At 31.7% G+C, this 26,905-nt stretch overlaps 1 protein-coding gene across 1 annotated transcript in view; it reads right to left on the bottom strand.

The window, feature by feature from the left end:
* Nucleotides 1–9,131: 9,131 nt before the first annotated feature.
* Memo1 (mediator of cell motility 1) overlaps nt 9,132–26,905 on the bottom strand; it is a 123,470-nt gene continuing 105,696 nt past the window's right edge. Inside the window, exons 8-9 of the mRNA XM_046441585.2 lie at nt 22,932–23,036; nt 9,132–21,286 (exon numbers count right to left, since the gene is read on the bottom strand). Coding sequence (XP_046297541.1) covers nt 21,155–21,286; nt 22,932–23,036 — 237 coding nt within the window. The 3' untranslated portion in view covers nt 9,132–21,154. The remainder of the gene's footprint in view (nt 21,287–22,931; nt 23,037–26,905) is intronic.

Raw genomic sequence — 26,905 nt, forward strand, 5'->3', positions numbered from 1 at the left:
CTATCTAAAGTTCCTCATTCCTTCTATGCCCCCCACCACCACCATGGCTATTATGAGTCAGCATCCTCATATCAAAGAAAACATTCAGCCTCTGGTTTTGGGGGGTAGTATCCCATTATATAGATATGCCAAAATTTGATGAGTTCCTGGATGTTGGCATTTCTTCAAGTTTGTGCCTATTGTAATTATCTATATACTACTATAAACATTTGTATACAAGTCTTGCTATCATCACAATTTTTTATTTCTCCTAGTTAAATACATATAAGTGGAAATGCTAGGTTGTGTCAAGTGTAACTTTTTAACTTTTTAAGAAATTGTTGAATATATAACAGTCCGACTATTTTACATTCCCATCAGCAAATTAAGAGAGTTCCAGTTACTTCACATTCTCACTACCACTTGGTGTTAATTCACATCTTCTTGAAATATCTGTTCAAATATTTTACTTATTTTCTTTTTTACACTATTATCTTATTGATTTTGTCATGAGTTCTCTACATATTCTAGATGACAGTCCTTTACCAAAAGTCTTTTGTAAATATTTTCTCCCAGTCTGTAGCTTATTTTTTCGTATTTTTTAAACATTTTTTTTTAGTTATAGGTAGACACAATATCTTTACTTCATTTTTATGTGTCGCTGAGGATCGAACCCGGTGCCTCAGGCGTGGTAGACAAGCGCTCTACCTCTGAACCACAACCCCAGCCCCTATTTTTTTGTATTTTTAATGGTATATTTTAAGTCCAATATGTTTTGAAGCGGTTTTTGTGACTGGTGTGATTTGGATATGAGGTGTGCCCCTAAAATCTCATGGATTATCCAATACAGTAATGTTCAGAGGTGAGATGATTAGATTATGAGAGTTATAACCTGATTGGTGAACTAATCCATTTGGTGGGTTAATAATTTGAAAGGAATACTGTACTGGGTGGTGATGATAGGCAGGTGCAATGTGTCTGGGGGAAGTAGGTTTCTAGGGGTGTGCTTTCCTTGGAGATTATCTCTTATCCCTCTTTTTTTCTCTTTCTTCCTCTCTCTGCTTTCCGACTACAATGAACTGATCTAGAAGGGTTGTTGAGGATATTCATTAACCGCAATGAACTGCCTTGCCACATTTGTTTAAAACCTATCAAAGATATGCACATAGATTTATTTCTGGACTTATTACTTCTCCTAATGTTAATACCACATTATGTTCACTAGTCTTATAATCAGGGAGAATATGATGACTTTAATCTATCTTTATTGATTGATTGACTTAGTATCAGGAATGGAACCACTGAGCCACATGGCCACCTTTTTTTTGTTTTTTAATTTTGAGACAGTCTCACTAAGTTGCTGAGGCTATTCTCAAACATGTGATTCTCCTGCCTCAGCTGCTGAGATGCTGGGATTACAGGTGTGCATGACCACACCTAGCAACTTCAATTTTTCTTTTTTTATAGATTTTTTTAAAGAGAGAATTTTTTAATATTTATTTTTTTATTTTTCGGTGGACACAACATCTTCATTTGTATATAGTGCTGAGGATCGAACCCAGCACCGTGCACATACCAGGCGAACGTGCTACCGCTTGAGCCACATCCCCAGCCCTTCAATCTTTCTTAATCAAAATTACTTGGGTTATTCCATTTTTAAAAAAAGTTTTGGAATCACCTTGTCAATTTCTATCTTCAGACACCTGAGGACATAGCCCAGCAGTACAGTCTCTGCCTAGCATGCATGAGGTCCTGGGTTCAATCCTCAGCACTTGAAAAATTATAAAAACTAAGTCTGCTAGAGTATTGGGAATTGAGAATTTCCTGGATTTAATATCCATGTCATGTTGTGTGGGTATGTATGATATATAAATAAATGTGTGTATATACATATATCCCCATTTACATCTTACTTTCTCAGCATTATTTTTCAATGTACAAGTATTAAATAAGTTTTGTTAATTGTACCCCTATTGTTTTTATACTACTTCAAATGGTATTAAAACTTACAATATTCATTCAGTACAAGTATATAGAAATAAATTAGACACTGCAAAATGATTTTGTGTCCTGAAAGCTTGCTCTTGGTATCATTTTTCCCCCAAGATTTCTTACAGTTTTCTACACAAGTATGCCATTTGCATAGAAAGACAATTTTACTCCTTTCTTTGAAATCTGTTTTTTTAAATATATTTTTTGTAGTTGTAGATGGACAGAATACCTTTATTTTATTTATTTATTTTTATGTGATGCTGAGGATCAAACCTAGTGCCCCACACAGGCTAGGCAAGTGCTCTGCCATGAGCTACAGTCCCAGCCTGAAATGTTTTTTTAATGTTTATTGTATTGTCAAAAACCTTCAATACAATAACAAAAGTAATTAAAAGGCAATAGTGTTGCCTTATTCCCAGTCTTGTGGGTAAAGCATTCAGTCTTTAAATATTGTATTTATTGTAGGTTTACCTTAGACATTCTTTAGTAAGCTGAAAAAAATACTCTTCTAGGTCTAGTTCATTGAGGGTTGTTATCTTAAATAGGTATCTGTATCTATTGAGGTCATATGACTTTTCTTTATTCTGTTAACAATGATAAGTTATACTGACTCTGAAGAAAGTTAAGTTTGAATTCCTCAGACAAAATGTACTTCAAAATCACATTATCCTTTTGATATGTTGTTGAACTAAATTTGCTACAATTCTCAAGTTCTTCAATATTCATGCTCATAAATATTAGTCTGCAGTTTTAGTATCTTGTAATAAGTTTTTTGGGGCTTTTATTTTGCTTTATTATCACAGTAAGGCCAGATGCACATAAAGTTGGGAAATGTTCCATATCTTTCTATATTATGGTAGTTTGTGTAAGCTTGGTGTTGTATTTTTCATTAATGTTTCGTAGAATTTGCCATGAACTCATCTAGAATAGGAATTTTCTTTGAGGGAAGGTTTTTAATGTCAGTTTCTTTAAAACAAGGGTGTTTTCCAGCTACCTATATTCTCAAATGAGGTTTGCCAGTTATCTTTCAAAGAACTGCCCATTTCATCTATGTTGTCAACCTAAGTGATATGTTCTATTCCTTATTATTTTTCAACCTATTGGATCTGTAATAATATTTCCTCCTCCATTCTAAATATTGTATCTGTCTTTTGTCTGATTAGCTAGGCATTTGTAAATTGTATTGATTTCTCACAAAATTAGTTTTGATTCCACTTACTTTATCATTGATTTCTGTTCTTTCTAGATACTGTAAGCTAATTTACTCTTCCTTTTCTAGTTCAGAAAGGGGAACATAGATTATTAACTTGAAATATTTCCTAAAATGAACACATAAATCTTTCTCTATGTACTGCTTTAGCTAAAACCCCATAAATTGTGTGGGTTTTTGTTATTGTTGTTGTTTTGGTGGTGCTGGGGATTGAACCCAAGGCCTTGTGCACACAAGGCAAGCACTCTACCTACTTAGCTATATTCCCAGCCCCATAAATTGTCTTTTTCATTAACCCTCATTTTTCCTTTGATTCATGTATTATTTAAAAGTATAGTTTAATTTCCAAATATTTGAAACTTACCAAGATAATTATTACTAATTTTAGCTTAATATGGCTATGATCAGAGAAAATACTTTTGAAAGATTTCAACATTCTCAAATATACTGAAACTTGTTTAATGGCTTAGTAGCTTATGGTCTATCTTGATAAATGTTCCATGTGAGCTGAAACATGGATAAGATGATCTATAAATGTCAATCAGATTAGGCTAAGTTGTTAAAACGTGCACCTCTTCCACATCAATTTTCTCTCAACTCATTCCATCAACTATAAAGAATTCTGACATTTCCAAGTGTTGAGTATAGATTTGTCCAGTTCCCTTTTCCATTCTGCCAATTTTTTTAGTATTTTGAAGTTGTTATAAGACTGTCAATCTCAAAATGTTTCTCTTTATTCATGGTAATACCTAGTGATCATAAAGAATTCTTTAATGGACTAATATAGTGACTCATTTAATTATTGATGTATTTGGATTTAAGTCAACCTTCATAGTTGTATTAAGAATTAAGTTCTATTTGAGTTTTGTACTCGGTCCATACCTTAAGAGCACAAAGTTATTACAGCTTCTACTATAAGTCAAATGCAAGACCAGAAACTGTAGGGAATATAAAAGCATTAAACCTCATGTGTTCATAATCTCGCAGAGAAGATAACGCATAAAAAGAAAATAACCTAGTGCTAAAATTGCATGAGAAACAGGCTGTAGGAATTTGGAGAGGAATATCAAGTAAAGGAGAGTAGTGAAGACAACACGAGAACCAGTTCACAAATGAACAATATGTTCCAGGAAAAGTGAGACAGTAGTTTTGGAAAGTGAGAAAGAAAAGATGGTATCATCCTAGACAGCAAAATGAGGGAATATTGGGCAAAAAATTCACACCAGATTCACAAAGCACAAATTCCCAAAAGTTCAAGGAAAAACTGATATGATCTAAATGGATAGTTCCTGTAAAACAAGATATTCTATATCCCTAATAAGTTGGTTACTTTTAATACTTCACCTGAAACTATTCTCTAACCTATGAAAACATCTACCTTAAAATGAAGTTGTTGTGAAGATTAAGTAAGTTTGAATCACACTAAATTGCAGTTTGTTTAAAAAGTGATTGAATATAAGCAATTTCACATGGTTCATAAAGAAACTGTCATATCACACATGCTCAATAAACTCATAAAGAACCTGTCATATCACACTGCCCCATTTCATGAAGAAACTTCATTCAAGAATGAAAATCATGCCTGAGGGCATTTTTTTTCTACTCATTACTTACAAGTTAAATTTATGTCCTGGCTTAGCCAGTTATTATAGGGTGGCATCAAAAGCTACTCAACCATTCTAAATGTGTAAAAAAAAAAAATGAGTATTTTAAGGATTAAGTCACTGGGACAGCATGTTATCATATGGTAGCTAATATTAAGATTTGTAAGAAGGATGAAACACAAACCAATTGGAAGGAAGGTGAAACCCATTCTATGCCAAAACTTGAAAAAAATGCTCAGTTAAACAAAAAAAAAGGCTTTCATAACTATAGGAAGGAAAGTAAAAACAAAAAAAGGCCTAGATGTTTAGGTTCAGAGACATGGTTTGTGTTTAGTATACATAATATAGTCATATATAGTTATAAATTATATAGATGCATTGCTGTACATGCCATTTAAAGACAGCACATGCAACATATCTAAATATTAATATATATCATTTAAATTTGAGTATACATATTATGTATTTTATACACTGTATAGATATACATCTTTCTAAAGGTCAGGCAATCTGTTAAAAAACATTCAAAGAACACATATAACATAGGAAAGGAACTGACAAAATAAAGAAGTCACAAGAAAATATCCTACTGTTTTAGTGTGGGATTAGTTGTGGGGAAAAGACAAATGACCAGGGTCTATCAGTCCCTGGCCCTGAACCACTATCCATCCTCTAGAATGTCTCTGAACTGAGAGTGCTGAGGCACTGAACAAGCAGACGGGTGCTGAAAGGGTTTTCTAGGCATCATGGACAGGAAACATAAAATCACCAAAGTGCTCAGGACAATCTGAGATGGCTAAAGAGGACATGAAGAGGAGAGATGAGGCTAACCAGAAAAGTTCTTGAAGAGCCTTGCAAAGGCATTTAGATTTTATCCCAGTGGTAATGAAAAGGCATTAAAGAATGTTGGAGAAGATTCATAATCAGATTTTCCTGTTAGATACTCTGGAGCTGGTGTTATTTCACTGAGAGCACTGTGAGATGACTAAATGATAATATATGTGACAGTATTTTGAAAACTATCATAGTGAAGTATTAAACAAATGGTAGAAGATGAATTTTGTCCAAGATCTGAAACCTGTATTTATTTTCATGGAAAGCAGAAAGATAACAAAAGACCTTCGAGAAACCTACAGAGATAATTCCTGCCACAAATAATTCCTAAATTTTAGGAGACCTTCAGAGCCAAAACACAGGACGGTCTCAGTTCCTTCAGCCCACTAAAATAAATCTTAAAATAAGTCTGTTTAGGGGTTATAAAAGGATCCCTGCTTCTCTGTATTTATGACACCATATAATACCTTCCCTTGAGTAACTTCTTTCTAACCAACACTGAGGGTGTATGTCACTTCCATGATTAGACTACCAAAGAATGACTTCTATCATGCTAGTAGACTCTCCCTTGCTGGCTTTAGTTAAGAACATTTCCATGCTGAGGAAGCCCAAATGGCAAGGAAATGAGGGCATTTTCTGCCCAGCAGACAGCTACACTTGTCCACAAAGAAAGAATTAATAATTTGACCTCATTAGAACTAAAAATCTCTCCTCAGTATCAAAAGATAGTTCAAGAACAATAAAACAAGCCTCAGACTGGGAGAAAATACTAGAAAAATACAAATCTGATAAAGGACTATTACCCAAAATAAACAAAGAACTCCTAAAACTCAACAATAAGAAAATAACTCAATTTGTGCAAAAAAAAAAAAAAGTGCTAAAAAGACTTGAACAGACATCTCCCCAAGAAGTTAGAGACAGCAAATAAACCCATAGAAAGATATTCAATTTCATATTTCACTGGGCAATTGCCAATTAAGACTACAATGATAAGCTGGGGGTGGTGGCATGGGTCTCTAGTCTCCACCTTTCAGGAAGCTGAGGCAGAAAGATTGCTTGAGCCTAGGAATTTTGAGGCCAGCTCTGGGAACACAGAAAGATCCTGACTCAAAAAAATCCCAAATGCTGACTTCACCAAATGTAGAAAATGTAGAGCAATAGGACCTTTCTTCCATTCCTGGTGAGAAGATGAAACAGTACTGTCATTGTGGAAGACAGTGTGCCAGTTTCTTACAAAATTAAACATAGTTTTCTAATACAACCCAGCAACAGCCTTTCCTTAGTATCTTGCCAAGTGAGTTGAAAATGTACGTCTACACAGAACCCTGCATATGGATATATACAACAGTTTTACTCATAACTGCCAAAACTTGGAAGCAACCAAGATATACTTCGGTAGGTGAGTGAATTATTAGGTAAACTGTGGTATATCCAGACAGTGGAACTCTATCAGCACTAAAATGAAATGAGTCAAATCATGAAAAGACATGGTGGAAAATAAATTACATATTAGTAAAGGAAAACAATAGCCAATCTGAAAAGTCTGTATACTATATAATTCTAACCATAGGACATTCTAGAAAAGAATGGGGGGTGGGCGCTGTACTTCCTGCTCAATTTTGCTGTGAATCTAAAACTTTTCTTTTTTTTTTTTAAGTATTCTTTAAAATTAATGTGATTTTAATAGGTACTTTACAGGTACAGGTTATCTGACAAGAGTCTAAGTTAATTTTTTAAATATCCCAATGTTTTCTGTCCTTTTTGACTTGTGATCACTGGAAATAATCAAAAGAAACTCCTCCTGCAAGTTATAGACAGAGAAAGTGCCAAAGTACTCTGTCACTACCCTCTGAATAGGCACTGAGGTACCCAAAGTTATTTCCACAAAGGCAGCTGACAGAATACAATAGGTACTGTATTCTTAATAGACATATCTTATTGTATTCTTAATAGACACATCTTATTCAAGTGGATCAGCACATATCGGACCATCCAAATTCTCTTTTACTATAAGTCTACTGTTTGTGTACTGCTTGAATTGTGTTGTTGTACAGACTTTACAACAGTACTCCCTATGGTAGGATTCGACCTGTATTATATACTATAGTGAAGCTGAGTAATACAAATATTATTTTCAATAACTAGGTATATACTAAAAATACTGTGCTGTTTAAGAAATATTTTTAAATTTGTGACATTTAAAGAAATTGTTAAGAATTGCCAAAAAAATTGAAGTACATTACTATTTAAAAGGCACAGCTAACACTTATAAAATGACATTAACTTCCAAAAAATCATAGCTGCAGATGCCTTGATGTCTGTGCCAGATTAAGAAAGATCATTTTATGACCAAAGAGTAAAACTGAAGGACTTCAATCCAAACATCTCTTTTAAATTTTAATGAAAAATTGAAACATTTCTGTAGCACAATCTTCAATTCAGATTTTCTGAAATTTCATAATGTTCCTAAAGGATTCTAGTTGTTAGTAAAAAATACCAAAACTTTGCCTTTCCAAAAGTTATACTCATATCACTTGTCAATTTCCACAAAAATGTGTAGAAGTTTCATATATAGTCTCTAAGTAATTATATAATTTGTGTAACCATCCATAAAGTTGATTGTCCTACTAATAGATTTGAATTTAAGGCAATAATAATTCTGAAACTTCTGTTGTGAGACATATTCTTTCTTGCTTCCCTCTACCATTTCATAACACACGAAATGGTTGCTTTACCCTTTATAATGAATTCTTGAATTCCACATTCAACTACAAGAAATTTCTAAAGGTCACATGATCTCTGAAACGTTCCCTGAGCAGAATCTCACACCTAAACAATTCCTGATGAACAGTTAACTCTATACTGTTCACCAAATGCTCCCATGACTGTGTAATCTGTTATGTTCCTGAATCTGCATGAATTAAGCTTTTCCATGGTACAATCTCATTTATGCCTGCTTCTGATTAATTATTAATTAAAACAAAAAAAAATAGTTCCTTACCAGCACGTATAACATGTTCTTTTTTATACCTATGGTCAACCTTGACCTCTCCACTTTACAATTCTAACTTTTCTTTCTTGATTTTTTCCCCCAGATTTTGCTCCCTCAAATAACATTGATATCTGGCCATTTTCCCAATGCACATATGATACTGGAAACAACTATCAGAGTTCCTATTTCCAAGAGTTTTCATTTCTGAGAACTCACTGATTTGACAATATGTGAATGACAATATATTGTCATAAGCAGAGACGACCAATCTTTACTTTCTCCTTGGCTTAGCAAATGTTCTTGGTCAGCCAGTCTAGAGTAACTCAGCCAAAAAACATTTTAAAAAATGACATTCCTCATTATATAAAAGGGAAAAAAAGACCTTGGTTGAAAAATGCTAACAACATGGAGAAGCTGCATCCATTCAGATGACTGGTGATCAAAGAAACCCAGACTAAAGTATACTGCTTTAGGCTTGCAGATTTTGCCCTACTATATAGAAAATAATCCCATTCAAGAAGAAACTTATAAGCAATTTTTATTAATAATTTTAGGAGATAAAGAAAACAACACAAATACATACATATTTACAGACACTTCTATAAAATGATTTGTTTTCCTTATGAATGATTTTTTATTTGACATAAGATCAAAAATTGTCATGAGCAATGAAACCTGATGCCTTTAAAAACTTATTTCTTCCTTTCACCCTTTTCCTTAAATCCAATACTTTTTTTTTATTCATTCCACATTTTTTATTGGTACATTATAAAGTTCAATACTCTTACAGGCTATCTAACTTGATAGTAACATTTAGAAGGACAATGAACTAACTCAGCATGGTACAATTGAGGGCAAAGCTACTCTGTTAGGAGGTAAAGCTAAAGGTCTGGACATTAATTAAGAATATAAATTAACTGCATACCTATAGGGTTTTTCTTCCCAAATATGTTTCAAAAAAAGAGAAGGGGAAAACAGAAAAGAGAAGGAAAACTGGAAGGAAGGTTAGTGATAATTTAGAGGGAGGGGAACCTAAAGTATGCTTGAACATCAAAATGGGAGAATGTGCCCAATACCATTACTGTACTCATACACAGGTCTGCTATATGTCGGGTAGTAAATCATCTGTGCTCCAGTCTCCATTTTTTTAATGTCTGGCTGAAGAAGAAACCAGAGAATGAATACTTTATCTACAACTAGAAGCTACAGGTCTAGGTATCACTAAAAAGTGAAAACCCAAGTTCCTCTTCAAGATTGGAAAAGTAGACCTCTGTTGTTGTTGCTGCTGCTGCTGCTGCTGCTGCTGTTGTTTTTAATATCTTAGGGGGAACTGCAAAGAGAGAAAAGAAGAATGGAAATGGACAGATATTGTTTATCTTCATAACAGTATCTTTTATGTTAAAAAGGAAAGGGATTTTTTAAATGTCAGCAGATGATAGCACAATAGAATTTTAACCAATAACAATATTATTGAATTACCTGTGTTAAAAGGAGGGAGCTGTCAATTAACTTAAAAAAGGGGAAGCAGACAGGTATCTCAGTATTTACCACTTTAGTTCCTAAATACATAGAAGATCACTAAAATATATAGTATCTTTTCCCCAAGGATTTAAAAAAACATGATTAATATTTGTCTTATGTTTTTTACTTATAGAACCTCGTTATTCTTCATTTGACAAAACATTATTCTTCATTGAACATGACAAAATTCCCATGCCCAAAAGCCTTAATGGCTCTATTTTCTTACATAATCCATCTGTTACTTTCTTGAGGATGTTCCTCTGCTGAACTGCAAATGAGTAAAAAACTTGGTAAAGGTTCATGTTTTTCTTTAAGAATATTGAATGCTGCAAGCTCTGATATTAGAAAATATCTCTCATTATTTAGAGGGAGGGGAGTTCATCTTGGCCAGAAAGACTAAAATTCATTGAAAACAACTCCAATTTCAAATGCCTAGTAAGCCTAAACTCGTAGAGAAGGCAGTGGCAATATAACCACTAAAATTTAAAAAACAGAGAAGAGGGAGGGTGGGGAGAACAAGATAGAAGCCGGTAAGAAAAGCTACAGATTCCAACCAAACAGCTTTCTGTTACAATGTAATACTAAAATTATTAAAATATTTCTGCTGAAAATATTTTTCCTAAACCATTTTATAGCAGGAGTAACTTCTGTCCACAAGTTGGGCACAGAAATCTCAAGCTATTATAGACACCTCTCTCCTCAATTAAAAAGCTAAAATTCCATGGAAAACACAAAAGAACATGTAACTGTATCATATAAAAGCTGATATCATACACTGAACCAAAGTGCTTTTCAAGTAATAAGCTAGTAACACTACATAATTACCATACTTCTATTATCTGAAAGATTATTTAAATCTCCATTTCAAATAAGCTTAATTGAATTGAAAACAGAAATCCACTTGTAAATAATAAAAAAGTCTCTAGATTACTATTACAACGTTATAATTAAGCAATTTTGGATCTAACATTGATAACTCTATTATATTAATTCATGAGTGAAGAGTGATATCTTTTAGACCTTAAAACTCCATGTAAAATACCAGAGCTAAATTTCATCATAAATTATTATAGCATTAACAATATTAAAACTTTCACTATTTAATTAATAATACTACCATTTAGTTAAAAATTGTTTCCCTAGAGATAATAAAAGTGAAGATTTTTTAAATGGCAAAAAATGAAACAAATTTATCAAGGACTAGATTACTACAAGATACCAATTATACAAAGTGGAACTTTCATGTATAGACTAACCCTTTACATAACACTCATCAAAATAACATCCACAGAGACAACAATGTCAAACACAAATATTTGACATACTAATAAAACAAATACATCTTAAGCCTAACAAAGACTCAAATGAACTTCAATACTTAGTATAAATGTAGTTTATAAGAGGTCTACTGGTAATGGAAATTATGTACATTTTTGAAAACAGACTATTTTCTAGACTTGCTTTATAAGTTATATTTAACACATGGATTCAGCTTCCAGCTAAGATATTAAAAGGACATCCCCCATTTTTAACAATTTTATCTTAGTATTCCTTGTAGAAGTTACTTACTGTCCAGAAATTGGGCCAGCTTTCTGGACAAGTTTTTAAAACATCTAGTTCTTTACACAGATTTTTAACTTGCTATAATGGGATAGCTGAAATGCCAAAAGGCTCGAGTCTGAATAGAGTAATAAATTACATAGCTATTTGGAAATAATATGTCTAAAAAAGCAACAAGATTTTTTACCAAAACAAGCATATTTGCAAATAATTACCAGATAACCTTATTCCACTGTGCCACCATTTAGATCTGTGAGGGTGTCACTTTAAAGCAGTTTGATATGTCCCAAGTGAAAGACAGGTTTTCCCCAAAACCAAATTATCCAATCTAATCACCCAGTTGATCTTGACCATTACAAAAGACAAGTACAGTTTCAGAGTCAAAAAATGTCCCATCATATAGCCACAAGTACATGGTAGAATCTGAGAATGCCACAAGGCAACTAAACAGATTGTATCTACCACCTGGTATCTTTGCTTTAAAAAAAAAAAAAAAAGATTAATCTAAAGATGTTATTTAATAACCAACATATTAAAATATATTATTTAAATGTTTTCTTATTGCTAATTTATCATGAATGCTAATCTTACTAGAGCTTCATAAATAGAATTATACCCTTGCTAACAATTTCATCCATGTTACATCTCACAAAATCAATATATAACTATATTTGAGACACACAAATCACATTCATTTTACATAGGAAAGAAGACTGAATAACATGCCAAAAATACTAATTTCTACATCATTTAAAAAATAATTATTATAAAAACCAGTACAATTTTAAAAAAATTTAAAGATATTAAAGAACAATACAAGATGCAAGAAACACAGGCAAACAAAGCAACAAATTATCCAAATAGAATAATCCACACAAAGAACCCAACTCAGAATTGACCGCATAGTTTCTTTTTTACTTACAATGTACTTCAAATTTAATGTGGAACTTGTTCAATTCGTAAATTTCACATTTCTTAATAAGATCACAGAAAGTTTTGCTTTAACAAACACCACAGAATAATCTTTGTAGAAATTATCTATGCACTAAATTTATTTTTACAATCAATGTTGGGTAAGGCTTTCGTAGTCGCTGATTATGAATAAGCAGGTCTTGGTAAAATATGAGAAAACTGGACCCAACTACCAAATAATCTCTGAGACTGAAAAAATTCCATTTTAAATCAATTTCTACAAAAATATATAACCTATTTTGTCCTTAAGTTATTCACAATACCACCCTATAATTTTATAAAAGACTGTGTAGAAAGATTTCCACCTAAGATCTTTTGCTTTACATTTCTACTTGAGTTCTAACCTTTTCTTTTAGTTCTAACCTTGAGTCTTTTCCTTGTGATAAAGTGAAACTAAATAAGTTAAACTGAACAAGGATGGAATTATAAGACAAATTAAAATAGAATATTAAAATACAATTTCAGATTTTATCCAAAAGAAATCTTTAAAAATACAATATGAACACTATTAATAAATAATTTCCATAATAAAGAATCATAGTTTGTCCAAAAAATAAACTTTTAAACAAGGTTTCAACATCAAGAGGCTTATTTAGGAGGTAATCCCAGGAAACAGTGATAAAAGAACAGGAAGTGATACAGAGAAGAGAGGAAATAAAAAATATGTATTAGAGTTTCCTGCTATGAGCAGTGATGACCAGTCTTTCTGGGAATTCTAGACAACAGTCAAAAATGCCTGAGACTATCACCAGAAAGATAACAAAGCTAGAATAATCATCCTCCAACTCCCATCCATCACTGGCTGAAGGCTGCTCCCAGGGCATTATCTTCTGCTCTGTGTATAGCTGAAAAAAATTCAAGGCAGAATCACAGGTGCTTGCAGAACACTTTATATATGGGCTACAATGATGAGAGTCAAATATCTGCCACAAAGTCTCACCATCAGTTAAGACTCACATACCAAATTATTTAAATTCCATTCTTGTCATTGTCCTATTACACAGAAGTAGTACATTGTAATGATGTAATAAGCAGCAGAGTGGATTTTTGAGATCTTAAAGAAAACCTCCCATCGGAGAAATGGAAATACAGTGTTAGGGAAGTATCTGAACCACACAACAAAAAGAATCTACTTTTACACAAATTAATCAAAATACGCATTTCTATGAATAATTTCCATTTTAATTAAACTTACAAAACCCCATTGCTTTTTAAATTCAACAGATTATTATAAACCACCAACACCAAAAACAAAATCCAGAATGTGGAACAGTATCTGAAATATGCAGAACTGGAAATAAAAACCGACTTCGTGTCCTAGCTTTGCTACTAAATGGCTATACAAACTTAAGAAAGTCATGCAATTTGTGAGTCTCTGGTACCTCATCAGTAAAATGAAGGTAAAAATGTCTTGTCAATATATTACATAAATAAGGTGGAGAGGCTCCTAGAAGTCATATTATTCAATTCACATTAATAAAGAAATAAACTCTGTTTTAGAAAGGGGCAGTGACTTTTCAGCAAAGAAGCAGCAACTCACCCACAAAGTTGAAAATGGATTCTAGTCCAGTGCTTCTAGCATTCCACAGTGTCTTTCTTCTTTAGAGTTGACTAGAAATGCCATTGGTCATGAGGCTAACGTACATTTTAGTTAACTTTTAAATATTTTGCAACACCATTAGGTTATGGTACACACTACAGGGCACTGCTTAAAAATTACCTAGGAATCATGAGCCAATGGTTTCACATTTACCAAATCACTTACACTGTCACTCATTTCATTTCATATTACACAGAGAGACTAGGAACACTCGATTCAGCCCTCTTTTAAATCAGTGAGGAGGTAGATTTTCACAATTAAAACCCAAAAATAGAGGGGCTGGGGTTGCAACTCAGTGGTAGAGTGATCACCTCGTATGCATGAGGCACTGGGTTCAATCCTCAGCACCACATAAAAATAAAATAAAGATATTGTGTCAACCTAAAACTAAAAAAAAAAAAAAATATTAAAAAACCCGAAAATAGAAAAACTTCAATTAAAAGGTGCTTCCAATTAAAAGGTTTACATATTCCTGGCGTTTAGAAATTTTTTTTTTTTTGGGGGGGGGTACTAGGGATTGAACTCAGGGGTGCTCAACCACTGAGCACTACATCCCCAGCCCTATTTTGTATTTAATTTATAGACAGGGTCTCACTGAATTGCTTAGTGCCTCACTTCTGCTGAGGCTGACTTTGAACTCACAATCCTCCTGCTTCAGCCTCCCAAGCCACTGGGATTACAGGCGTGCACCACCACAACCAGCATTTTTAAAATATTTTACATCAAAATTGTCACTTGCTCTCCTTGCTTCAACATTCAATTCAATGAAACTGAACAAACACCAATTGAATGTCTACTTATTAATCAGATTCAAAAGAATACATTTTAAAAGGAAAAAAATTCTCAGAAAAAATTCCATTTATAAAAAAGTTAAGTTAAAAATACCTTTATTTTTTTAGAAACTCACAAAACTCAGTCAATATGATCTGCTGTTTTAGTTTTCATCTTGTTTTAGCACTTTTTACTTAAATGTATATAACATCACATCAGGTAAATAACTCAGAATATCATGGTCAGAAAAAATAAAATATTCTTCAGAAGTTTACATTGACAGATTCAAGATCAGAACTCAGGTCCTCCTTATAGTTGAATACATTTGGCCTTTAGTAGCTTTTTTTTTTTTTTTTTTTTTTTTTTTTAATAATGGCCCATGTATATTCACTTTGGTTTCATTATTAGGATGACAGGGAAATATGACCACGTCAAATAGTTACAAACTTTACTTTGCAGTATGAAGTGTGCACTTGAACATCATTTACAATTTATAATAAGAAACCAATTGCATTATATTATGGCTTTCAAAAAAACTGGCTTTTTTCCCCCATTATTTTCATAGTGTGATGACCAAAACTCTGAATGTGCAAGCATACCTCTGCACATCCACACATGAAGAATAATCTAATACATCTAGGTTAAACCACTCTGGAATCCACAGAAAACCCTGGAATACATGACAAATCTGAAACACTAAAGTTCTTCACATAGTAGTAATGAACTTGTAGAGATAAGATAGGCAAACAAAATCCACCCAAAATAGCAACCTTAAGGAGACAGAGGTCTCAGTTATCACTATTACCTGAGGGAGCATCTTAAGAATGTGAAGCATGGTCACTAATGATGGCATGCCATACACCACTCAGTCATACATGCAGGTTGTGTGCTGAGAGTAACAGAAAAACAACAGGAAAAATTTTATCTGCCAGCTGATTTTGGTTTTCCTCCTAATATTCTGACACCAAGATACAAAAACAGTTACTTTTTTCAGTACCCTTTTCTGCTACTGATATGGCTGTGTTTTAGACTGAAGAAGCACCTGTTTAAGAAAGTAGCCACTTATTCAAAGATCAATTTAAATTTATATTAGAAAATAGCCAGAACTTTGTTTTCTATCTAAATGCTTTAACTAAAACAAAGGAACTAATTGATCTAAAGGCTCTACCATCAAGTGATAATCATCTTTTCAACTTATAATCTGTTCAAAGTTAGTGATAAGTAATTAAAATTATTTTTTATTTAAAAATAATTTAAGTTTTATACAAGAGATAAATTCTATTTTTTAAAAATCATTTCTTTATTAGTTGTAGATAGACACGATACCTTTATTTTATTTATTTTTTTTTAATGTGAAGCTAAGGATCGAATCCAGTGCCTCATACATGCTAGGCAAGTGCACTACCACTGAGCCACAACCCCAACCCCTGGTAAATTCCATTTTATTTGTACTAATTTCATTAGCTTGGTGATATATAATAGTAATTATTAAAGTTATATGCATCTATAAAATATCTCCAGGTGATATTGAAGTTTTTATTAGTTCTACTTTGAGAATTCTACTTTGAAAATCACTCACCTAAATTTTGTCTGAATATTTCCAATGATTTTATGAGGACAGAGCCAATTTTCATTACTAGAAATCCTCATATAGTACATTATATGTGGAACCAGAAACCATTATTTTTTACTCCTAATTTTCTACCTATAAAACACAACAATTCTATTCCTCTTATATTTGACTATCATTGAAACATCTAAAGAAAACCCCCTCTCCTTAAACTTATCTTCTCCAAAATAAATATCACAAATTTCTTCAACTACATCCTACTCTTCACATAGGCCTTCATCATTTTGGTTGCCTCTGTATTGCCACTCCAGTTCATAGTGGTCCTCTTACTATGTGGCACTTACAATTTAACCTAATAGGATACAATTTTTAGTCTAAACAGCAGAATGCATGTGACTTATGACTGTTAACACTTTACGACTACATTAGGTTTTTCAACAACTATATCACAGCTATTCCCAGGTGCCACTTTATATACTAGATACTATTACTTGATGAGGTATGTGTTTTCCTCACAGTGATACTGAATAAATGAGAAGGTAACAATGTAGTAATTGTTTTTATCAACTTAACGTTATTCAAGTTAAATTACTCTCCTTTATTCTGAGTTTAAGACATTCCTTAATAGTGTGAGGGGTGGGGGGATGGGGGTCATTGTTTAAATAAAATGATAGAAGATAGTAGTTATTTTTCCAAAAGTCTACATAGCAAAATAAACTCTCACATTTCATAGTTTTTAAAAAAATATTGGTCTAGTGTCCTAAAATACTCAGGTAGATCAAAAGGTACATTTGATCTATCCTTTGCTATCATCTAGGTAGCCAAAACTTAATTTAAAGAATTTGCAACAGGTTAAGGATGTAGCTCAGCAGTAGTACATGTACTTTATCATGCACAAGTACTGGGTTCAACCCCCAGAACCAAAATAAAAAATAAAGAATTTGTAACAATCAATCTCCACTGATCCCTCCTTTTGATTAATAAGTCAGCAAAGTAAACTCAATGGATTTCAGCAAATAAAGACCTAGTTTTCCATACTGGGTTCCATTTGCCTTTGTGATCATAACACTCAAATCCAATTAGACTGCATCAACTCAAGACATGGTTGAAAAGAATAAACTTAAAATCACTTGTTGCAGTTTCGATTTTTAGCTAACTTTGAACAACAAACAAACTATACAATCTAGGACAACAGGCAGCAAATTATGGTCTGCAGGCCAATCCCGTGCACCATTATTATGTAAATAAAGTTTTATTAAAATATATTCACATTTGTTTGACTCCATTTTGTCTATGGCTAGTTTTGTACTACAATGGCAAAGGAGAAGAGTTGTACCTAGAGACCATAGAGCCTGTGAAGCCTAAAATATTTACTATCTGGTCCTTCACAGGAAACATCTGCCAACCCCTAATCTAGGGGAATGAACTATTTGCTTCCAAGGCAAAATTTGAGATCTAGAACAATAACTATTAACTAGTTCAGGAAACCAATATTCACATTAAAATATGTAAATATAAGCACTAGAACATCTGGCTAGTTCTTTATTCTACTCTGTACAAGATTTAATATCACCCAAGACTGAGCACTTACCTGATTACTGACCTAATCTTTAACATATATTTCTCAAGGAACCACTAGTGGGACAGTGAAGAATCCATGAATATTCTGCTCTGTGAAATTTATGGTTAAAAAAAAAGCTGCTGCCAACAACTCAAAAATACATAATAAAGAAGCAACTGTACAGAACTACTAATAATTTCCTTCACATCTTAAATTTGAAATATAAAAAAAATTTTAAAGGCACTTAAAATAGGAAAGCTTAAGATCAACAATTTAGGTAATATTAACTGCATTAAATAATGCAAATTAATTTCCCTTTTAAGTTAAAGAACAAGATTTTCATTTTCACCTACATAGAGTTGAAGTCAAAAGATAATTCCTCTGATCTAATTCAATCATGTAGCTATTTAACATATGTGACACCATAATCTATTAAAAAATGAAATAATAACATCAAAGTACTTTGAGACATCTCCATGTTTTACAGATGTGAAAATTCCAATGTGACATGAAATAGATGAGAAAGCTAACGAGGGGCAGAGATGAAACTAAAACCCAACATTCAACTATCAGTTTGGAATTCCTTCTACTTCATAATTAGATAGAAAAGATATGCTCATGTTCCACAAAAGGGTGGAGTAAGATTGAAATATTCTAGTTTTAAAAGTGCAGGACTGTTAACGCCACTCAACCTCAGCAATCCTCTTGTCTTTTTTAAAATCAATCAACTATAAAAGTACAGAACAGTAAATGATCAACTAGGAAGCAATTTTTAGTAAAATAATATAAAATAAAACTGAAGAAACATCCAATTAGTTTCTTTACAAATTGTCAAAGATCAAAAAAATTATGTTTGTGAAGGGGCACCACAATGGGTACCCAATGCTACTAATTTGGTACAATCTTTCTGAAGGGTAATTTGGCAATGTTTTAAAAAGTCTAAGAAGTTATTACTATGTAAACTATTTATTCTATTCCTATAACTATATCCTAGAGAACAAGTCTAATATAGAACTTGAATTTTATATATAAGGATGTCCATCCCACTATAAAATTGTGAAAGATTAGAAACAACCTAACACCCAAAGAGAGAACTGGTTATAGCATTTTCATAGACAACAGAATATTAGCCATCCATTTTTAAAAAACCATTTACAAAGACAGAAGTAGGTGCTTATGATATGATGTTAGGCTATAAAAACCAGGGTAAACAACTATATGGTCAGCAATATCTTAATTTTGTTATTATACACCCATACAAACACATATACACACATTCATACATGTAAATAGCATAGACAAATACTAAAAGAAAACACAGAAAAATATTAACAGTATTATCTCTGGGCCGTGAAATTACAGATTATATTTCCTTTTCTTTACACTTCTCAATATTTTCCAAATTTTCTAAAATGCTTATGTTTCTATGATATTCAGAAAACATTCTTTTAAAACTTCATTCTGTACTCAATTTGGAAACTTTTAAAATGTATATTAAACAAAAAATAAATATTTATGGTACTCAAAAGTGTATCTAAATGATGAAAAACAAATCACTAATGTGGAAAACTACAATTTCTACACATATGTAGGTGCGTAATTTTGAATCCAAAAGGTAATGGTATTTTATTTCATTCTTGAGTTTAGGGAGTTGATATTTAATAAATGAGAATGCAAATCTTTAAGTACAATTGGTACAAGGCATCTAAAATTGCTATATTTCGGCATAACACTGAAGATATAAGCACTCTGCAATATAATGTGGATACCCAATGTTGTGCTAAAATAAGTATAATATAGAACATGAATGGTAGCTAAATTTTTTTTTCAGTGAGTGAACAAATTACTTTTTTTTTCCTTAAAGTATCTACAATTTGTCTGTGTTAAAAGAAAGAAATACAACACCATACCATAATTTTAGTTGGAAGAACCGCACCAAAAATTACAACAACAAAAATTGTAAAAGTTTAAGTCCAGTGGGTTTTTGTTGTTATTATTGATATTGTTAATGATTTCTTACTAAAAATTCAAGTAAAAGGGTCAAATTGATTAAAACACTACAAAAGTATAGCAGTGTTTGGTCTGCAATGATTTGAAAATCACTAACACCACTCTTCAATGTTTCCTCATTTGCAGACTGTCAAACATGATATTTGAAGTAAAGGACTACAGGTATGTTCTTTCACTATATTCTATTACAATATAGTAATGACATAAAGGGATGTCACACACAAAAAGACAAATGAATGTAATTTTAAAAGTTAACTTTAAAATTATATAACTCTCATTTCTGTGATTTAAAAAATATCACATAAATAGGTAAAATATAAAATACATCCTAATATATTTTTACATAAGAGCTGGGGGTTACCATATTTAACAATTCTGAGATGGAATTAATAAAAAACAATTTTCATATACCACAGAGCAATAAGTTTAAATCAGACTATTTTGAGTTGTGTAGCCCTTTATTAGCAACTAAAATAGAAGGTATCTGTTGTACAATACGGGTAGTAATTGTCTATAACTGGAGATTTATTATATTCTAATACAGATCATTTATAAATGCAATTTCTTTATTAAAAAGCTTCCACCCCTTTTTGTTTGTTTGTGTACAATTTGCAAAACTATTCTGAAAGCGGAATATATGTGCACAAGTCTGCAAAGAGTGCAAATTTAGGATATGGTAAATGCTTTACAAGTTACTCTCAAAAATCTGTCTGCCACAACTGGGCCTTACATTGTCACCTTTTATAATCAAAATATTTTTGATGCCAGCCTTCCTTCCACTGCCCAAAACTATAAAGCATTTTTTAATGAACTGAAATTAAGAAGGACTACACCTACTAGAAAAGAGAAGAAAGTTCTATTAGTTTGAGGTTTCAGAATCCCCCCCCCAAACCAGAACCAATATCTTGGTAGAGGCTAGGCTGGGACCCCAGACAGAGTATGAGTATGTGCAGGTGGCATCCCTGAGGATTCAGAGCTTCAGTGGACTGTGAGTGCTCCAGCTGCATAACTCACGGAACTGTCTTGCCAGTTTCTACACTGGCTTGACTGGGCATAATTCAAAAAGGAAAAGCTCATATTCATTCCATTCTTCTGGAGCTCTGTGATAGCCTAGGGGAAAAAAAAAATCTTGGTTATGACAGACATCATATAGGACATCATATAAAAAAAGTGAGCACTCTGAATGTACTAATAGTTTGATGTTTTTATATTGTGAGTGAAGCTTAGACTTCTTAAATTTCTCTCATTGCCTGATATTAAATTGGAAAACAAAATGAGGACTGCTTATTTCTTTCTCTCAAAGAAACTCTTTAGTTTCTTGAAAATTAAATATCAGTCATGATCCACTTTACTTTTCTCCATAATTAATAAAACCACTTTTTTTCAAAGCTGCAATATATTTATCACTATTGTCTAAACAAATTCTTGGCCACGTCTTTCTTAATATATTGGAGGTTTGCTTTTGTCTAATTTTGACTAAATTTAAAACATATACAAATCAAGTTCCAGATCTAAAAAGTATGCTAAAATTTTTATTTTAAATGTAGACTGGGTTCATCATATAATTTATAAATTTTTCTTCATTCAATTCAGAATTTAGGAAATTAGTGCAGTTTATTCTAGCTTAAGCTTCAGAAATTAGTTTTAAGTTCTTGACAGCTTTTCTTTTGGTCAATCCATACTTATTATGAGAAAACATCTTCCTAAAAACCCACATTAGCTTTCAAATCATATTAGAGAACACTAACTTTAAGGTCTTACCCTAGACTATTCTGGACTATATTACCTGCTCCATTATTTCTCTACCTTTCCAAGCAAATGAGCCCACTCTTACTTCTTGAGTATATCTCTTCTCTCTTATTTCTGAACCCACTATGTTCCAAGTTTTCAATTCTGTGTACATAGTAAATATTCAATTATTTCAAAATTACCGTGATATATTTATTGCTCAATTTAAGTTTTTAGAGGGTTCTACATTGGGGCAATAGGATACTAGGTTAAATTTTCTTTCAGAAAGTCCATACTATTTATTTATTAGGGGGAAATTAATGTTAAATATATTTCTAAAACCCAGCTAACCAAAACTTCTGCCTCCTATCATCTTTTAAATTAAATAAGCATTATCATTTTTGTTTTTAAAGACAAAACACACATGTTCTTGATAATTAAACATCAGTCATCATCCACCTTGCTTCTTTCTATAATTAATAAAACTAGTTTTTTAAAAAGCCACAAGACATTTATTGCTGTTCTCTAAACCAAATCTTGGCCACTTCCATCTTAATATGTTGGAGTCTGTTCTTTTTATCTGACTTTAATTTGAAATGTACACAAAAGAGCAGGAGCTTCACTTATTTTTTATAATCTAGGACATTAAAAAATAAAAAATTAATAATCTTTTGTAAAGTCATTTTACCTTATATTTATAAAGAACCTTTGGAATCAACAGAGAGTCAAGAGAAGATATGACTCTCTAAACAACTTCCTATATTTAATAGAAAAGTAGTTTATTGTTTTGTATTTAACAAAGTAGTGACGTATATCCCACTGATAAATTTATTCAACTAACCAAAGAACAGAAATCCAAAATTATGTTAAAGGTACTAAGAAAAAAACTAACTACATGTACATAAAACAAATGATGATGATATATCACCATGATAATGACATATTTTGAAACATGACAGGATGGAATATTTTAAGTCAAGGCTTCCTAAGGTTATTCACATTTAAAAAGCTTCCTAAGGATACTCACATTTAATAACACCCCAATGGGATGTCTTCCACATATAGTATTATGGTATTTCTTCAAGTAATTGCTAAAAGATACAGGATCTAATTGTTCTATAATACTCATTCCCTAAAAAGAAGAAGAAGAAAAAGAAAAAGGACAAAATTAATTATTTCCTAAATATATTTTAAAACTTAAGACTTAAACATGATTCTTTTTTCAATTTTGGAGACACAAGGAAAATATATTAAATTATGCTTATAAAAATACCAAACTCATTCATCAATTATAATCTTATTGTAATTAACTCTATTGATAGAAAGTTTTTAATTCCAGTTCATTTTCTCTAACCTCCAGGTATGTTTCTAAACCACCACTGCCAGTTGTCGTTTAGTTCATAATACTCACACATTTCAATATTTTATATTTTTCTTACATAAAAAAATTTACGAAAGTAAATTTGCTGAAAATGTTCACATAAAGATATAAAATTAAAACTGAGCAAAGCAGCACATGTATGAAGTCCCAGCTATGTGGGAGGATGAGGCAGGAGGATCACTTGAACCCAAGGAGCCAGAGTCTAGCCTGGGTAACCCTGACTCAAAAACCTTAAAAGAAAAAAAAATCTAAAATTAAATTTACTTATTTTGACTTATGACTGTTGAAAATGTCAGATTCTTCCTGTCACTGGCATGAAAAATCAAAAGTTAATTATAACTTAACTATATCTATTTCTGTAACATATGTATATAAAGTATTTTAAATTATCAGCAATCATCTAGGTACCTGATAAAAAGAAAATACCACAAACTAAGAAAATCATTAACAAATTTAAAATTCAAAAGGTTGAGGGCTTTTAGTAACACAAGTCCCTTATGAACCAGTTTTAAAAAGGAAAACTTTTTATCTCTTTATACTTTAAACCAGAATGTTTTATTTTCAAAATTTTAATTTGGAATTCTTTAGACTACTACTAAAACCACCATCATGACTTGAACACTTGTGTTGTTCATACTAAATTCTATATTCTCCAAATATATTCAAATAACAAATTTATATTTCATTAATTTAGAACAACCTTAACTCACTAAGTCAGGCAGAAAAAAACTAAATCACTGTTTCTCACTAATTTTTCACCAGTTACTTTCTTATTATTTTGTTTTACAGATCCAACACTTTACATCTGTATCCAATAAACTGGATTAATCCTCTGGGAGAAATGTAAATGATAACTAGAGATTTAATTGGTATACTCTATATGATTTTTTAAATTTTTATTCCATGTTTTCAAAAAACAAGTACAGTATAGAAAGCACAGATGTAAACAGCCATAAAAAAAGATTCACCTCAAAAAGTCAGCAGATGACATACAAATTTTGTAGAGGGAGCTTCAAGAATTAATTTTAAAAAGAAGCTATTTTCAGAATATATTCATGTCCTTCACACATTATCAATTTTTCTAAAAATATAACACACAGAAGCATACGCATGTATAATGAACTATGAGTTGCTTGCACATCAATCAGCCAATTTCAGATCTGTCCACAACCAGTTTTTACTGCTAAGTTCGACATTTTCAACAATCATAAGTCAAAATAAGTAAATTTAATTTTAGAATTTTTTTTTCTTTTAAGGTTTTTGAGTCAGGGTTACCCAGGCTAGACTCTGGCTCCTTGGGTTCAAGTGATCCTCCTCCCAGGACAACAATGACATCTGAGAGAACTACAAACTAACTTAAAAGTTAAACCTAAGACAAGCAATTAATATAATTCTGGTAATAAAAACAATCACATCATATACTTTCTAAACTAAGAAGTAGTAATACAGAAATGGAATTACAAATCTCTTCCATAAATATGGATAATTAATATACAACTCTCCTAGAGATGAAAAACTGAGGCATAAAAAGATCCTAGATCTTTTTCATTGATTACTCTGACTCATTACACCATATAACAAGAGTCATACTAAAACATCTTTAAACATTTTCACATAGCGAAAACTGGTATGTAAGAGAATTTTCAATGCTCCTGATTGAAGTCTAGGACAGCTTGCCTTAAATAGAATTCACTCATTAATAAATTATGTGGCACTGAAATTCCAACATACATTTTAATATTAAATTCACCAGACACATTTGGAACAAATCCATTACATTATATATACTGATTTGAATTTAAAAAGAAGAAAACTAATGATTACACTTGTAGTGGAAAAAGAATTCCAGGTAACTGACCAAGATACCCTTATACAGAAAGATAAAAAGAGTTATAAATATAGAGAAGACCTACTAAATAAAAAGTTCAAAATGAAGATAAATTGGTTAAATTACAACAGGGAAAATTAAAAACTTGAGATAATAAAAACTGAGGAACTAAATATATTAAAATTTTAATTTCTTACACTGTTATATATCTACCAGAGCAAGAATCAATTCTATTACATTCAAATCGCTGACAAATGTGATGATTTAACAGGTATACCATTAAAGGAGGAATACAAATAATTACAGGTATTCTCATAGGTGAACCTCCTCAATTAAAAAATTTGTGAAGTATGCAAACAAAAGCAATGATGATAAAATTGTGAAACGGAACACCCACTGCTTAATACAGAATACTGACAAACGTGTGTATATAAATTATGTTTGCTATTCATAACTATGAAACTACTGGTACACGAAGATTCCAAGAAAATAAAAATGCTAGTATAAAGGGCTTCCCTAACTATGCTGATTTAACATTCCTATTCCTAAAAATACTAGAAGGCTGGATTTAAAGTCCAGGCAACAATCTCCTAGATCCTAACACAGTAAAAGCTTGATTGTTCACATAAACTAATATGGAATATGAAATGAGAAACTGTCTTTTCAGCTTTAGTTAAAAAATACACATTATAAACACCAACAGCCTATCCACAAAGAGTATAAAATAGTTTGGAATTTAGCAGTTTTATCAAGAAATTTTCAAAATTAAAGTTAACTCCCAACTTTGATCATAGGAAGAGTGAATTTACAATTTTGCTGACTCTCCAAGTATCAGGTAAAAGCCTGTGATGTTAAGTTCCAACTGACAATCCAAAATTGAATAGGCAGTAATAACTGGAGAGAACTGCAAATTCAGGACTCTCTAAAAAACAAATATTGTCCCATTTATCTACATTTAATAAAACAGCTATTTAAAAATTGTTACAGATGTGTATCTCTCACTCAAGTAACAGAGTAGTAAATGTTCTAAAGACAATCAAGAAATAAGAATAAAAATTATGTATTTTAATAATGACAACATAATTAAACATCATTCATTATTATTAGAACTGTAAACTCATTTTAAAGTAGAGCTATACATTCATGTTTGAGAATGAATACACATTTAGGGACAAGGAAATATTCTAATTTTTTCTAGAGACATCAAGATAAAATCTTAGTGAAAATATTCTATGGGAAAAAAGCAACATATTAACAAACCACTATCCAGAGAGATAATATCATAAAACCTACTAGAGAAGGTATTAGTATTAAGTTTAAGAGAAAGAAGCATGATTTGGCAACTATCAACAATTTTCTTTCAAAACAGTAAGAAAGGAAGAAAATTATCTGACTTTCAAAGTAACTAATAAATTTGGAAAGAAAATAAGTTATAATGGATGACTACAATAACATTTTCAGATTCTCCCTGTCAAATCATAATTTGCCAATGTCCTGAACTTTGGTGTAGGCCAAAAAAGTCATACAGTTAAAATAACATATGACTATTTATTTAAAATGTGTAAGTAAGCATAATATTGTAAATAATCTAAAATTCAAAAGTTAAGGTCACTATAACTACGGAAATTGCAAAATGCTAATTACCAAAAAATAAATCCTAAGCAAAAAAAAATTAAAAGACTTTCAGTATCTAACTCTCTTATACTATGACTTCTTACCCTTTCCCAACTACATTTGAAGATATATTTTGTTTTCATATATGTATGTCTTTGTTTTTGCATAATTTCTGAGA

Source organism: Marmota monax, unplaced genomic scaffold (assembly GCF_021218885.2).
Source record: "Marmota monax isolate L192 unplaced genomic scaffold, Marmota_monax_Labrador192_F-V1.1 WCK01_AAM20220418_F8-fsc00010, whole genome shotgun sequence".
Lineage (NCBI taxonomy): Eukaryota > Metazoa > Chordata > Mammalia > Rodentia > Sciuridae > Marmota > Marmota monax.